General features: G+C 39.1%; 1 protein-coding gene across 7 annotated transcripts in view; it reads left to right on the forward strand.

The window, feature by feature from the left end:
- LOC107505847 (adhesion G protein-coupled receptor E2-like) overlaps positions 1–16,737 on the forward strand; it is a 48,846-nt gene that overhangs the window by 14,060 nt on the left and 18,049 nt on the right. For 6 of the 7 annotated variants that reach the window (XM_036234308.1, XM_036234309.1, XM_036234304.1 and 3 more), the window contains 8 exons: positions 127–267; positions 1,890–1,943; positions 2,118–2,252; positions 10,158–10,247; positions 10,394–10,585; positions 11,534–11,580; positions 11,704–11,781; positions 12,202–12,379. In XM_036234308.1, the coding sequence (XP_036090201.1) occupies positions 127–267; positions 1,890–1,943; positions 2,118–2,252; positions 10,158–10,247; positions 10,394–10,585; positions 11,534–11,580; positions 11,704–11,781; positions 12,202–12,379 (915 nt within the window). The remainder of the gene's footprint in view (positions 1–126; positions 268–1,889; positions 1,944–2,117; positions 2,253–10,157; positions 10,248–10,393; positions 10,586–11,533; positions 11,581–11,703; positions 11,782–12,201; positions 12,380–16,737) is intronic. The other variant, XM_036234310.1, reaches the window with a different exon arrangement.

A 16,737-nucleotide genomic window follows, 5' to 3' on the forward strand; every position in this document is an offset into this window, starting at 1 on the left:
CAGCCCAGCCCCAAGAGTGCCACCCTGAACTTGTATTTGTCTAGTCCCCATCTCCATAATGGGGTTATATTGGAGACCAGGGTCTCTGCCCTTTGAGAGGTAACATTTTGTCTTGTTGTGATCCAGGTATCAGCGAGTGTGCACCAAGCTCAACAATGTTCTGTGGAATATATTTAGATTGTCAGGACTTCATGAAGAGCTACTGCGGTTGCTACAGATCTGCTTCTGAAGCAACGTTCAGCATTGATCCTGAAAAATCATGTGAAAGTAAGAAGGACCCTGTTTCTTCCATCTCCTCATTTATTAGGTTTAGGATTCTCACCCCTTTTTCTAGGCAACAGAGCATTGGCCTGAGCACCTACTTGGTCACCCACCCTCTATAAACACCAAGACTCTGAATGTCTCTCCAAGTACTACTTATGCAATTTTGGAACATCCTCTTGCCACCTGTCATCTTACTTTCATAAATCAAAGTGAGAGGTGGTATTTAAGATACTTCAAGAGCACAGAGTATTGCTTTTCTAGAGCAATAACCATTATTTTCTTCATTAGTGACTGCCAGGGAAAGACCTTTCTCCACTAGAGTCCACACAAGATTGGCCGCCCCAGGAGCACTCCCAGGCCCCTCTGGCTTTGATGGACCCAGAAATCCTGTCCAGAAATGTAGGAGTGGAAAGAGCAGAGAGTCGTCCCATGTTCCTTAGCTGGCCCTGTCCCTGGCCAACCAGGACCCTTCCTTGCATCCTGGCCCCTCTCCTGAGCTGCTATTTCCCCAAATAAGGCTCCATCCTGCCACCCTGCTCATCAGCATTTGCTCCCCTCTTCAGCCACCCAGTCCTCATCCACTACTAGCTTTGCTCAGAAGTAGATTCTCGTCACTTTCTATCAGTCCAGAGGATGCTTTTGTGGGATCAGAAGAGGCATCTTCTCTACTCCAAGGCTTCATGCCTGAACACCATGGCACAGAACTCATTGTCAAGGTGGCCCTGGTTTGTCTGGCATCATCTTCGTTCTTCTCGACCCTTTCTGCAAGCCCCTTGAGGGGCCAGATTCAGAGATGTGTCTCGAAGCTTGGGTCTCAAAGTTAGAATGGATGAAAGAACATTGTCCCACCAGTGTCACCAGGAATCCGAGAATTCAGGCAGAGAGCACCTGCCCTGAAGGAGGCAGGATAAAGGCCATCACTGGGAGCCACGATGAGTACCACTGAGGGAACTTAGCATTTCCCCTGTACTTGGTTCCCAGGTAATCCCACCCTGGCTTTTGTCCAAATACTCAGGCTGGGACACAGATGGCCATGATGTCCCCGCCTTACATGAGAGCTTCCCAAGGAAACAAAGATATCAGGGTTGAAAGACAGGGAGAACTCAGGCCACTTTCATCCACTTCTAGACAACAGAGCATCTAGGCCACTACATTCACCTTTAGAATGCCTCCATGTGAATAAGAAATAGCATTCACTTACTAGGGCAGAGACAGTGGAGCCTTTGCAAAGTATATATCTGCCATTGCCAGAAAACAAAGAACTTGGGCATGGGGAAAAGCACACGAATCTGAGGACTTTCTCCCTCAAGATTTACCTTCTACATTGGGAGACGCTGGAGTTTCTAAGAAACTGCTTCATGTATATTCTATGTATATTGTAGCAGTTGAAGTTCAAAGAGGGCTGTGGCCGTCAGTGACTGACCCCTTGGGGATTCTCGGGAAATGGAGAGGGAAGACTGAGTCCTTGATTCCAAGTAAAGTACAGAAACCTTAGGGAAGTCACTAGAAAGCTTTGGGCTTCAGGGCCAAAGCCACCGCCCCAGGTAGCAATGACCATGTGCACAGGGATTGAAATTGGAGTATCACTTTCCTATCTTTATCATCTATGTGTCTTTCTGCCCTAGAACTCATTTTTCAGCTGATATTGACATTGAATGCTGCAGAGGAAAGCCTTAGAGGTGAGTCTGCCCAGCCAGCCCCATTTGTGACATAAGATGGGGAGTGCATCCTGGGGTCTGGGCCCTCTCACCAATAAGGGGAGAAAGGAGGCTTATTTTGCAAGTGAGGCCCAGAGACGGCCTTCTGGAGATAAGAGAAAGTGTCTCATCCTCTCTAAATGTCCATCCACATAGCCTCTTCCCCAGAAGACTGTGCTTGGTGGTGCCCCCTGAACTCTATATGTGTCAATGACTCCGCCTGTCACTGCGCTCAGGGATTCAGTTCTTCATCTGGAAAGATCATCACCGGACGCTTCGAGAGATGTGATGGTACAGCGGCTTGGGCATGGTGACATATAGAGGTTGTGAGGGGTGATTGTGGGGCACCCCCCATGGCCCTGAGAGCAGCACAGAAGCATTTTGTCAAACATCAGAGAGAGAAGACAGGGCATGGAAGTAAGAGAAGTGGGCAGTCAGGTTTTCTTGTTTAGCCTTTCAGAACCACTGCCCATTTTTTAAATTTGATTGTATAGTTTCTTTTCTGTTTAGTTCAGTTGTATAAGTTCTTTATATATTTTGCATATTAACCTCTTATCAGATATATGATTTGCAAATATTTTCTCCCCAACTATAGATTGCCTTTTTATTTCGTCGAAGATTTTCTTTGCTGTACAGAAGCTTTTTATCTGACATTGTCCCTTATCTATTTTCGCTTTTCTTGCCTCTGCTATTGATGTCAAATAAATTTTAAAAAAAATCATTGCCAATGTCAAGAGCTCATCCCCTACGTTTTACTCTAAGAATTTTATGGTTTCAAAGTAGCATTGTTTTTTAAAAGATCATAATTTAGATCTAAGAGATTGAGTGAATTATCAAAACTCATACAATTAATAAGGTGGTAGACCTAAATCCAGTTCTAAAACTTTCATTATTATAAAAATAATAAGAAACTTTTATTATTATAAAAATAATAAGATACTTAAAAATAATAAATAAAATAAACTATTAGGATGGTAAATTTATGTTATATGCATTTTACCACAATTAACAAGTGACAAAAATATTACCAAGTTTTTTTTACATTTGTTAATCATTACATTTTATTTTTATTATGGTGACATTGGTTAAGAAAATCCAGTATGTTTCAGGGGTAAAATTCAACAGTAAGGCATATATATATATTGCATTATGGGTTAATCGCTCATAGTTAGATTTCTTTCTGTCACCACATATTTCACCCCTTTTACCCATCTACCTACTCCTTCTCCACTCTCCCCCATCCTCTAGTAACCTCTAGTCTATTGTCCACGTTCATGAATCTCTGTTTCTTTGTCCTGTTGGTTTGTTACTTTTGGGTTCATATCCAGCATATAAGTGATATCATATGGTTTTAAACATTTTCTGTCTGGCTTATTTTGCTTAGCATGATTATCTTGAGGTCCATCCATGTTTTTGCAAATGGCAGTGTTTCATCTCTTCTTACAGCTAATATTCCATTGTATGTATGTACCACAGCTTCTTTATTCAAACGTCTGTTGTAGGACACTTTAGTTGCTTTCATGTCCTAGACACCATGAATAATGCTGTGATAGACATCAGTGTGCAAATTTGTTCTCAGATATGAGTTTTTGAGACTTTGGGGTAAACACCTGGTAGAGGAATTGCTGGATCATGTGGTAGAACAATCCTTAGCTTTTGAGGAACCTCCATACTGTTTTCCATAGTGGCTGTACCAATGTGCAGTCCCACCAGCAGTGTGTGAGGATTCCTTTTTCTGCACATCCACTTTAATTCTTATTACTTGTCCTGTTGAAAAGAGTTATTCTAACATGTGTGCGATGGTATCTCATTGTGGTTTTGATTTACATTTCCCTACTAGCTAGCGATGTTGAGCATCTTTTTATATGTTTTGTTGGCCATTTGTATGTCCTCTAGGGAGAAGTGTCTGTTCAGGTCCTCTGCCCATTTTTTGATTGAATCATTTTTGTTGTTGTTGTTATTGCATGGTATGAGTTCTTTGTATATTTGGGGTATTAGGCCCCTATCAGACACATTGCTTGCAAATGTATTTTCCCATTCAGATGGTTGTCTCTTTACCTTGTTGATTTCTTTTGCTATGCAAAAGCTTTTTAGTTTGATGCAGTCCCATTCATTTATTTTTGCTTTTACTTTCCTTGCCTTTGAGGTCGAATTCATAAAATCCTCTTTAAGTCCAAGGACCATGAGTTCATTTTCTATGTTTCTCTCTATGCAATTTATTGTTTCGTAGCTTATATTCAAGTCTTTAATCCACTTTGAGTTGATTTTGGTGTGTGGTGATAGACAACAGTCCAGTTTTATTCTTTGGCAGGTGGCTTTCCAGTTTTCCTAACACTATTTATTGAAGAAACTCTTTTCTGCAATGCATGTTTTGGCTCTTTTATCAAAAATTGTTTGCCCATATAAATATATGTTTACTTCTGGACTCTCAGTTCTGTTCCACTGGTCTTTGTGTCTGTTTTTCTGCCAATACCATGCTATTTTGATTATTGTCACTTTGTAATATAATTTGAAGTGGGGCAGAGTGATGCCTCTAGCCTCATTCTTTTTTTCTCAGGATGGCTTTAGCAATTCAGGGTCTTTTGTGCTTCCATACACATCTGATGATTTTTTTGTTCTATTTCTTTAAAAAATGCCAATGGGATTTTGATGGAGATTGCATTAAATCTGTATAATGTTTAGGTAATATGGTCATTTTAACTATGTTGATTCTTCCAAGCCAAGAACATGGAATACCTTTACATTTCTTTGTATCTCCTTCAAATTCTTTTAATAGGATCTTGTAGTTTTCATTACATAGGTCGTTCACATGTTTCATTAGATTTGTTCCTAGGTATTTTAATCATTTTGTTGCAATTGCAGAAGGAACTATTTTTTCAACTTCTTCTTCTGATACTTGATAACTAGAGTGTAGGAATGCTATGGATTTTTGAATGCTGATTTTATATCCAGAGACTTTACTGTATTTGCTTATTGTTTCTAGTAGTGTTCTTGTGGAGTCTTTAGGGTTTTCTATATAGAGAATCATGTCAACTGCAAATAGTGACAGTTTGACTTCTTTGTTTCCTATTTAGATGTCTTTTATATCTTTTTCTTGCCTGATTGCACTCAGTAAGACCTTCAACGTTATGCTGAAGAACGGTGGTGATAGTGGACAGCCTTGCCTTTCCCTGATCTTAGAGGGAAGGTTTTTAGTTTTTCACCATTAAGTGTAATGTTTGCTGAGGGTTTGTCATAGATGGCCTTTATCATGTTAAGGTACTTTCCTTCTATTCCGATTTTGTTCAGTGTTTTGATTATAAATGGATGCTGTATCTTGTCGAAGACTTTTTCTGTATCTATTGGTATGGTCATGTGATTCATAGTTTTTAATTTGTTTATGTGCTATATCACATTAATCTATTTGCATGTGTTGAACTATCCCTGGACCCCTGGGATGAAACCCACTTGATCATGGTGTATAACTTCTTTAATATGTTGCTGTATTTGGTTCATTAATATCTTAATTAGGATTTTTGCATCTGTGTTTATGAGACATATCAGTCTGTAGTTTTCTTTTTTTATGTTATCCTTACAAGGTTTTGGTATCAGAGTAATTAATATTGGACTCATAAAATGAGTTGGGAAGTATTGCCTCCTCTTCGATTTTTTTGGAAGAGTTTGAGGAGAATGGGTATTAAATCTTCTTTGAATGTTTGGTAGAATTCACTGGTGAAGCCATCTGGTCCTGGACTATTACTCTTTGGTAGGTTTTTGATGATTATTTCAATTTCCATACTGCTGATCGGTCTATTTAGATTTTCCAGTTCTTCTTGATTCAGTCTAGGAAGCTAGAATGTTTCTAAGTATTTGTTCATTTCTTCCAGGTTATTAAATTTGGTATTATATACATTTTCATAGTATTCTTGTATGATCCTTTGTATTTCTGTGGTGTCTGTCACAATTTCCTGTCTTTCACCCTTGATTTTGTTTGTATCTTTTCTCTTTTTTCTTTAGTGAGTCTAGTCAGGGGCTTGTTAGTTTTGTTAATCTTCTCAAAGAACCAGCTCTTTGTTGCATTTATTTTTTCTATATATATTTTGCTCTCAATTTCATTTTTCTGCTCTAATTTTGATTATTTCTTTCCTTCTGTTGGCTTTAGGCTTCATTTACTCTTTCTTTTCTAGTTTTTTAAGATGAAGCATTAGGCTGTTTATTTGAGCTTGTTCTCGTTTTTGGAAGTAGGCCTATAATGATATGAGCTTCCCTCTTATGACCATTTTGCCATGTCCCAAAAGTTTTAATATGGTGTACTATCGTTATCATTTATTTCTATATATCTCTTGATCTCTCTTTTTATTTTTCTCTGATCCGGTTATTCTTCAGTAGCATGTTGTTTAATCTCCATTTATTTGTGTTTCTTCCCATTTCCTTCTTGCAGTTGATCTCCACTTCAAAGCATTATGATGAGAGAATATGGTTGGTATGATTTCAACCCTCTTATATTTGTAGAGGCTATCTCTATGTCCCAGTATGTGGTCAATCCTTGAGAATGTTCAATGTGCACTAGAGAAGAATGTATAAGCAGCTGGAAGGCTCTGTAAATGTCAATTATGACCAGTTGTTTGAATGTGTCATTTAAGGAGGCTATTTCCTTATTGATTTTCTATTTCAATGATCCGTCCATATCTGACAGTAAAGTATTTAGGTCCCCTACTACAATAGTGTTTTGGTCTGTTTCTCTCTTTAATTCTGTTTGTAATTGCTTTCTGTATTTTGGAGCTCTCTGATTGGGAGCATAGATATTAATAAGTGCTATGTCTTCCCGGTGTATGATTTTCTTTACCATTATGAATTATCTCTCAGTATCTTTCTTTATCTTTTTTTAGTTTGAAATCTATTTAGTCTGATATTAGTACCACTACTCCCACTTTTCTCTGAATGCCTTTTGCTTGAAATATTATTTTCCACCTTTTCACTTTGAATCTATATTTGTCTTTGGAGCTGAAATGTGTCTCCTGGAGGCAGCGCGTGATTGGATTCTGTTTTTTGATCCAATCTGCAACCTTGTACTTTTTCAATGGTGAGTTCAGTCCATTTGTATTTAGAGTGATTATTGAAATATGAGGTCTTCTTATAGCCATTTTATCTTTTGCTTTCTGGTAGCTCACTGTTTCCATTGTTTACTTGTCCGTGTGTGTGTGTGTGTGTTTAAGGGGAGGGGTGTTTTTAAGGTTTTCCCCTCTGGTCCTTCTTGTTTTCTTGTTTTATGTTATATACTTCAGTCCTGACCCTTTGGCATGTTGTTACCATTACAAATATATAAAGCATAGCTATATATATACAGTCATCCCTTTTCTTCTGCAAGCGCCTTATCTCCATTCCCCTTTTCAAATTTGGATCTTTGAATCCTCCCCTTTTCAGTCATTGTTATCTCACTTTGTCCCTGTGTGTGCTGAACATTCATTACTATCTTGCTATAGCAAATCCCTTCTTATTGTTTAAGTTTATAATACCCTGTTCTTAGTAAGGGTTGCACTCCTCTGCTTCTATATGCCTGCTGATAGCCTTATTTCTAAGTTATGTATTTTTATTTTTTTGCATTTTGTTTTAGGTGGGCAGGCCCCTTTCAGTATGTCCTGCAATGCAGGCATCGTATTGGAGAATTCTCTCAGTTTTTGTATGTCTGGAAAGGTCTTAATTTCTCTTTCATATTTAAAGGAGAGTTTAGTGGATACATTATTCTATGCTGGTAGTTCCTTTCATTTAGTAGTTAGAATATTTGATTCCACTTCTTTCTGGCTTGTAAGGTGGGTATTGAGATATCTGACAATGATCTAATAGGCTTTCCTTTTAGGTTACTGTCTTCTCTGGCTGCTCTGAGAATTCTCTCTTCGTCATCAATTTTTGATAATTTTAATACAATCTGTCTTGTAGAAGGCCTTTTGGATTGAGATAATTGGGTATTCTCTTCACTTCTTAAATTCCAAGCTCCAACTCATTCCTTAGATTTGGGAAATTCTCATCCACTATTTGTTTTAAAATGCTTTCTAGTCCCTGCTCCTTCAGTAATGCCCATTATTCTTATGTTTCCTCTCTTGATGGTATCAGCTAGTTCTTGTATTTCTCTTTGATTATTTTTCATTCTTCGGTTTCTCTTTTCTTCCTTCTGATTTATTTCTAGATTTTTCTTCGATAACACTGATCCTTTCCTCCATTTGGTCTACTCTATTTCCCAAGTTTGCTCTTTTGTTTTTCATTTCTTTCGATGTGTTCTTCATCTCCAGAGTTCTATTTGGGTTTCTTTTGTGTGGGTTTTAATCTCTTTGCTAAAGAACTTATTTTGCTTATCTGGTTGTTTTCTCAGTTCCTGGAAATGTTGATGTGAATTATTGTGGATCTCACTGAGTTTTTTCAGCATTACCATTCTGAATTTTCTGTTATTTAAGTTCCATATTTCTAGGTCTGTAAGCATATTTTCTGGAGATTTTTCTCTTTCTTTCTGAGCTGCCCTGTCATCTTGGTTGTTCATGGTGTTTAATGGACTATTTCTCTGCCTGTACATTAATGGAAGTATATTCTGCTTTTTTCCAGGAAAAAAGATTTATAATATAAACGTCTCTTTTTAGCCTGTTGCAAAGAAGGCATTTTTCTTTTGGTTTTTAGTAGGTGGTATCTAAGCCTCTTAAATCCCTGCTTTTCACGAAGTTTTCATAATGTCTTTTTTTTTCTTATAAATATTCAATCATGCTCACCACCCTTAGTCTCAGTCCCTGTCAGTGTTAGAGAGAGTTTCAGTAGTGTTTGTTCAGATTCCCCTGGGGCTCCATGGTATTCGGTCTAGAGGATATGGAAGTAAGGGCCCTCTGGATTGGGGAATAGGGGCTTCAGCTAGCCTGGCATTTTTCCACCACAGCTGGTAATAAACTGGTGTTTCTCTTTCATCCCCACTTCTCTGTTGTCCCCATATCTGCTTTTTGCCCTGAACCCTGTGCAATGCCACTACATGGAGTTCACCAAACTCTCAGGCAGGAATGTTCAGGGTACCTGCTGCTCCTTCTCCCCTCCCCCTCCTCTTGCTGAGAGCTCTGGTTGAGAGAAGCAGGTTCTTCGTTTCTCCCAGTCTACCGGCCAACTCCTAGGGTTCTGATCTACAGTAACTCTTACATGCAGATCCTACATTCAGATCTGCTGGTGTGCAGGTTGGGTGTTTTTGTTGAGTTTTAGATGTTCAGCTTATTGTTTCAAGGGCAGAAATCTAGGAACATTTCTCACTCCTAATGTTTCTGATGTCAGCAAAATTAGATGGTTTTTACATGAAGAAATTCTCTTCATCGACTCAAAATAGTCATAGATGCATGCTTATTAGTAATTTTTAAATAATAATTTTGAAATGAGAAAAAATATCTAAAATTTCCAACTACTTTGTGTAGTGGACTTATGGTTAATTTTCTTCATTTTTTTTAACATTTTCTTTGTTTTTTAAGTATTCATGTGTTATTTAATATTGAGCAAAAAATAAATTTTATTGAGGAAACAGAAAAAGGAGAGATACAGATCTCTTTCTGTCCCCATAATGACAGAGCCAAGTGCCCGAATCTAGGCATCCTTAGGACCAGCCAAGATCAGAGATAAGCAGGGCAGTCAGCAGGCTCTGAAACAGTTGACTCTACCCAGCCCAGCCCCAGCAGTGCCACACAGGAGCGAGTTGTGTCCAGTCCCCATGACAGGATCAGGCTGGAGACCACAACTATGCTCTGTGAGAATGCACACCAAAGGAAAGCAATAATTATCCATTGTGTTCCAGACATCGATGAGTGCAAACCACCCACGACAGTATCCTGTGGAAAATTTGCAACCTGCCAGAATACAGAGGGGAGCTACTACTGCATGTGCAGCCCAGGATATGTGCCTGTTTCTGGAGAAAAAAAAATTTAGGAATGAGAGTGTGAAAGGAAAAATCATCCTACATCCTTCATCTTCTTGTTTGTGAGATAGGAAATCATTTACCCCACTTTCTGCAGGCATGAAAAGGCTGTCCTGAGCACCTCCATGTCACCCACCCTTTCTGAACCCCAAGGCTCTGAACCCTCCATAGAAGGTCACTTCTAAATATTTGGAATTTCTCCCTTGCCCACCAGCCATCTTATATACATAAAACAAAAGAGTGAGATGACATTCGAGATACTTCAGGAGCTCACTTTATTTGTATTCCAGAACAGCATCTGTCTTCTTTGCCACCATCGGTGACCACCAGAATAAGAGGACCATCCCCCACCAGGGCCCCTAATGGCTTTAACACTCCAGGTACGCTCTCAGAACTCCCAGGCAATGATGGGTACAGCCCTGTCCCTGACCAAGAACCCTGGTGCCCTGACCCCACTTCTCAGTCACTTAGCCTCCAGCAACTTTCTCACAAAAGTGACCTCCCTGACCATCCCCAATAATTTCAGTTCACCACCAAAAGACAACTCAAACGATCAGGACCCAGGAGAATATTGTGTGGGATCGGAGTGGAATGGCATGGAACATCCCCCACACACATAAACTTGAAGAATCCGGTCAACAGAAGAGACCCCCACCTAGAACACATGGCAACGGAAAGCAAAATTGGGGATCACTGCCTCACTTGGAAGAGAACACAGGTCTGTGTCTCTGGTGAGAGAGATCAAGGGGCAGAGATGACAGAAACGAGCTGCCACCCTCCAACTATCAGACTCCTCTCCATCAGCGAGCCCTCACCTTTGCTGGCCTTGCTCAGATGTGGGTTCTCACTACTTCATGCCAATCCGAGGGATATCTTCTTGGGCATCAGTAAAAGACACCCAGAGATGCCTGGCTGAATGTCAGCCCCCAAAGTCCAACACTGACCTGGTGTCACTGTCTGGTTGCCTCAGCCGGTCTAGCACTTTCTTCATCCTCCTTGCCCCTGACCTATAACCTCGTCTTCATGGGGAGGATTGGAGGTGCAGGGTTGTCTCATAGTCAGTTCTTAGTTCATATCTATCAAGGTGGACTTGCATAATCACGGAGCAAAGAGCAGTTCCCTGACAGGGTCAGAGGAATTCTAAGGAGAACTCAGCTAGTGACCAGCTTCCCTGGGGAAATTAGGACAAAGGCCATAACTAGGAGCCAGTTAGGTCCTGGCTGTGAAATGCAATCTTTCCACGGCACTCGGTTCCCAAGAAAGCCCACTCAGGCCTCTGTCCCAATGCTCAACCTGGAGCACAGACAACTCTGTGATGTTCTCCCACCCTAGATTGAAGCTTCCCAGGAAAGTTAAGGGCACTGGGTTGGCACACAGGTAGGACTCAAACTGAGGTCATTCACATCTGGGCAAGAGAGCATCCAGGCTACCACATTCACCTATAAGACGCCTCCATGTGTGTAAGAAAAGGTACCCACTAACAAGGAGGGAAACAGTGGGGCCTTCCAGATGATTCTATTCCCATTCCACGGTTCATGAAGTACCAACTGACAATCTGGGAAACAACTTAGCCTGACCTGGCCTCTGACCCTTTCTCCAATACACACACACACACACACACAAACACGAACACACACCTAATGAACCACTGTTTTATCTGCACCAGGAATCTCATTCTCCACCTGGACCTCACCCCCTAGAAACAATAGCAAGGTGAGTGGCTCCAGAAGGGACTAAGAGGTAGGAGAGATACCTCCTGCAGCACGAACCCATTTTCCCCAAGTTCCCCCATTCGCTTGTGGGTCTCTCTAACTACCTCATCTCCCCTCTCCCCAGAAGTTCTCCCACTTCTTAAGAAAAATCAATGATCTGGGCAGAGACTACAATTCAGCCTCGAACCCGAACGCTCTACAGGTACAGTCTGGACCCAGGGGAGGCAGATCGAGGCATCCCATAGAGGTCTGGAGAAGCCTTGGTCTGGGAGCAGAGACCCCAGCACAACGGAGCTCTGCTCTGAGACCCCGGCCTCTCCTGCAGTGGGCGGGAAGAGTGGACACGCAGGTATTTGCACTCACTGTGAGATCCATGCGCACCTCTAACACTTTTTCTCTTGCTGTTCCTGCCCATTGGGCTTGCGTCATCCTTGGCATTTATGCACAAGGCTGACCTCTGAGTGGCAGGATTCCAGGGACAAAGACGCAGGGAATTCCATCTGGTACCGATTTATCCCCAAATAGATAGTGTCTAGGTTCTGTTTTCTGTGGCTGAGTGGGCAGGGTCTTCATATAGCCTTTCTGGCTTATGCTTACTGGCCCTGTACCCTCATGTCCCCAGGACATCATACAGGAAGTTGATGACCTGCTGGAGAACCCTGAGGACCTGGGGACCCAGCCCAGTTCAGAGCAGAACTGTGTGGCCAGTAACCTGCTCCTTATCATGGAGCATGTCCTGAGAGAGCTGAGCACTGCTCTGCCCAATGGGTCATTGACCTTCAGTACAGCTGGAGGCACAGGTAAGTGCCCCCATCTGTCCCCAGGCTCCGCTCTGGCCTTTTCCCACCCCTTTCCTCCCCCATTCCTCCTGGACCTGGTTTACTGTGCTTGTATCTCAGTGCTACTCTCACAAACAAATTAAAATAAAAGCTTGAAAAAATGAATAAATTATGCTAAGTGAAACAAGTCAGACAGAGAAACAAATACTGTATGATATCACTTATATGTGGAATCTAAAAAACAGACTCATAGATACAAAGAACAGACGGGTGGTTGCCAGAGGCAGATCGGGGAGTGGATAAAATGGATGAAGAAAAGGTACAAACTTCCAGTCATAAAGTAAATAGGTCATGGGGATATAATGTACAGCATGGCCACTATAGATAATAAATTGCGTTGCATATTTTAAAGTATCTATGGAAATAAATATTAAAAGTTCTTATCACAAATTTTAAAAATTTGATAACTATGTATGATGACAAATGTTAACTTGGCTTCTTGTGGTGATCCTTTTGCAAGATAAACAAATATTGAAACATTATGTTGTACACCTGAAACTAATATAATGCTATATACCAAGTATACCTCAATGAAAATAATGAGTAAACCTGTAAATAATATATATTCATTGTAAAATAAATTGTGCAGATGAGATAAATATAATGAAGAATTTAAAATACATACAAATGGCTTCAAAGGAAACAATTAAATTTGGAAGTATATAAATTTAATATTATTTGATACATAAGTATGATTTCTTTCATTGAAGTAAAATTCATGTAACATAAAATTTACCATTTTAACCAAAGTGTACAATACGGTGGCATTTAGTACATTCACAGACTGTGCAGCCATCACGTCTATTTCTAACATATTTCATCACCCCAAAAGTAAACAGTGTACCCCCTAAGTAGTTACTTCTCATTCTTCCTTCTCCCAGTCCCTGGCAACCACAAACCTGTTTTCTGTCTCTGTGGATTTGTCTGTTCCAGACATTTCATATAAGTAGAATCACACAATATGTGACCTTATAGCCTAGGTTCTTTCACCAAGTGTGTTTTTGTGGTTCACCCATGTTGTAGCATATATCACCATTTCATTCCTTCTGATGGCTGAATAATATTCCATTGTATATAGATATACCGCCTTTTGTTTATCCATTCATGCATTGAAGGACATGCAGGTTGTTGTCTTCTTTCGACTATTGTGAATAATGCTGGTATGAATATTTTTATTAAATTTATGAGGGCGGCACTGGTTAACAAAATTACATAGGTTTCAAGTGTACAGTTTAATAATATGTCATATGTAAACTGCAAAATACAAAAATTTAACCCAAAGTTAAATGTTTTTTCTGTTACCATCTATTTGACCCCCTCTCTCCCTTCCTATTAAACTGCTACTATGAATATTGGTGTACACGTTTTGTCTGAATAATTGTTTCAACCCTTTGGGGTACATAACTTAGGAGTGAAATCTCTGAGTGATATAGTAATTCTATGTCCAACTTTTTGGGGAATCACAAAACTATTTTCCAAAGTGGCTACTTCTTCGTTTACAATGCCACCAGTAAAGTACAAGGGTTCCAAGCTCCACATCCTTAGCAACGCTTGTTACTTTCCATTGCTTTTGGTGTTATCATAGCCTGTTAGTGCATGTCAGGTGACATCTCACTATGATTTTTATTTCCATATACCTAATGAGTAATGATGTTTAAAAATTTACATGTCACTGTTGAATATTTTTTAATCTTTTTTTGAGAAATGTTTATTCAAGTCCCTTGCCTATTTTTTAGTTGGGTTGGTAGGCTTTTGGTTGTTGGGGTGTAAGAGTTCTTGATATATTCTAATAATATATTCTATAAGATGACATGCAAATATATTGTCCTGTTCCATAGATTGTCTTTTTATTTTTTTCAGCCTTTTTTTTCCTTTTTTAAAATTAAATTTATGGGGGTGACATTAGATAATAAAATTGTGTACGTTTCAAGTGTATGATTCAATAATATGTCATATATATATTGCACCGTATATTCATCACCCAAAGTAAAAATTCCTTCCGTCACCATATATTGACTCCTTTGTACTTATCTACCTCCCCTCTCTCACCTTTTTCTCTGATAACCACTAAACTATTGTCTGTGTCTATGAGTTTTATTTGTTTGTCTTGTTTCTTTGTTGCTTTTGGTTTTATATTCCACGTATGAGTGAAATAACATGGTTCTCGACTTTTCTGTCTGACTTATTTCACTTAGCATGATTATCTCGAGATCCATCCATGTTGTCGCAAATGGCAGTATTTCATCTTTTCTTATGGCTGAGTAATATTCCATTGCATATATGTACCACGTCTTCTTTAGCCAATCATCTATCAAAGGACACTCTTTTCACCTTAATGAATAGATGCATCGGCTATGATGAAGTTCAGTTTATCTCCTTTTTTCTTTTGTTGCTTGTGTATGTGTTGCCATATCTAAGGATCCATTTCCAAATCCAACACCGTAAGGATTTGCGGCTATGTTTTCTCCTAATTGTTCTTGGTTTAGCTCTTAAACATAGGTCTTTGACTCATTTTGAATTAATTTTTGTTTATTATATGAGGTGGATTCCTTCTTCTGTGTGTGGATAGCCCAACATCTTAGCACCACCCGTAGAAGAGAGTATTCTTTCTTCATTGAAGGGTTTTGGCACCACTTGCTGAAAATCAATTGAACATAGACAAATGGTTCTATTTCTAGACTTGTTGGTTTATATGTGTATCATTATGCCAGTACCATACTGTTTTGATCTGTAGGTTGGTAGTAAGTTTTGAAATCAGGAAGTATTATTCCTCTATATTTTCATTTTCAAGATTGGAATATTTGGGCCCTTGAAATACCATATGAATTTTAAGATAAGCTTTTCCATTTCTGCAAAAATAAATAAATAGATAGATAGATAGATAGATAGATAGATAGATAGATAGATAGATAGATAAAGACTCATGGACACAAACAACAGTTTAGTGGTTATCAGAGGGAAATGGGGTAAACATAGGTAGATAAGGGTAAATGGTGTCCAATATGGTGATAGAAGGAAATTTAACTTTGGCTGGTGAACACACAATGCAATATTCATATGACGTATTATTGAATTCTACACTTGGAACCTACATAATTTTATTAACCAATATCACCCCCAATAAATTTAATTTAAAAAACAAATAAATAAAATGATGTTGTAATATTGATATGAATTACATTGAATCTATAGACCACTTTGGGGACTATTGCCATCTTAACAATACTAAGTATTCAAAATCATGAACACAGGATGTCTTTTGTTGTTTAATTTTTATTAGTTTCAGGTATACAGTACATTTGTTAGACATCTATATAGTTAGTAAAAGGATACCCCCCATTTTCTCCCTCCCTCCCTTCACCTTCCCCTGACCTAGCCAATGTATTAATGCTAACTGCATTCCTTATGCCATGCTTCCCATCTCCATGAACATCGTCAGCTGCTATATTGTACTCCTTTAACCCTTCACCCCATTCTCCCAGCCCCCCCAAACCTGCCTCCCCTCTGTCCATCACCAAATTGTCCACCATATTTATGACTGTTTTGGATTACTTTGTTCTTTTTATTTCTTAAATTCCACATATAAGTGAAACCATAGAGTGTTTATCTTTCTCTGTCTGACTTAAATACCTTCTAGGTTTGGCACAGCAATATCTTTTCCATTTTCTTCTTTTTCATATGTAGGTAATTTATTTTCTTATCCTTTTAGCCACTCCATCCCTTGGTTGGAGCATTTAATTCTTTTTCCTTTAAGGTACTTGTTCATAGGAATGTAGTTGTTACCAGTCTTCACTCCTGTTTTTGATATATGTTTTTTCTTCTTAAAGAAATTCCTTCAAAATTTCCTGTAATTCTAGCTTGGTGGTAGTAAACCTCTTTAGTTTATTTTTGTCTGGGAAGCTCTTTATCTGACCTTCAACTCTAAATGATAGCTTTGCTGAATAAATGAGTTTTGGTTGTATATCCTAGATCTTCATCCTTTCAAAAAATTATGCCAAGCCCTTCTGTCCTGCATAGTCTCTCCTTAGAAATCAACTGCCAGTCATACAGGTGTTCCTTTAGATGTAATTATTTGTTTTTCTCTTGCTGCTTTTAAAGTTTTTCCTTTGTATTTAACCTTTGGCATTTTAATTATGATGTGTCTTGGTGTGGGCCTCTTTGGATTCCTGATATTTGGAATCCTCTGAGCTTCCTGGGGTTTTATGTCCATTCCCTTCACCAGGTAAGAGAAGTTTTCCATCATTATTTCTTCAAACAGCTGTTCAACATCTTGATTTTCTTCACTTACACCAATCAGATGAATATTTGGACCCTTAATA

Source organism: Rousettus aegyptiacus, unplaced genomic scaffold, assembly GCF_014176215.1.
Source record: "Rousettus aegyptiacus isolate mRouAeg1 unplaced genomic scaffold, mRouAeg1.p scaffold_m13_p_16, whole genome shotgun sequence".
In the NCBI taxonomy this organism is placed as follows: Eukaryota; Metazoa; Chordata; class Mammalia; order Chiroptera; family Pteropodidae; genus Rousettus; species Rousettus aegyptiacus.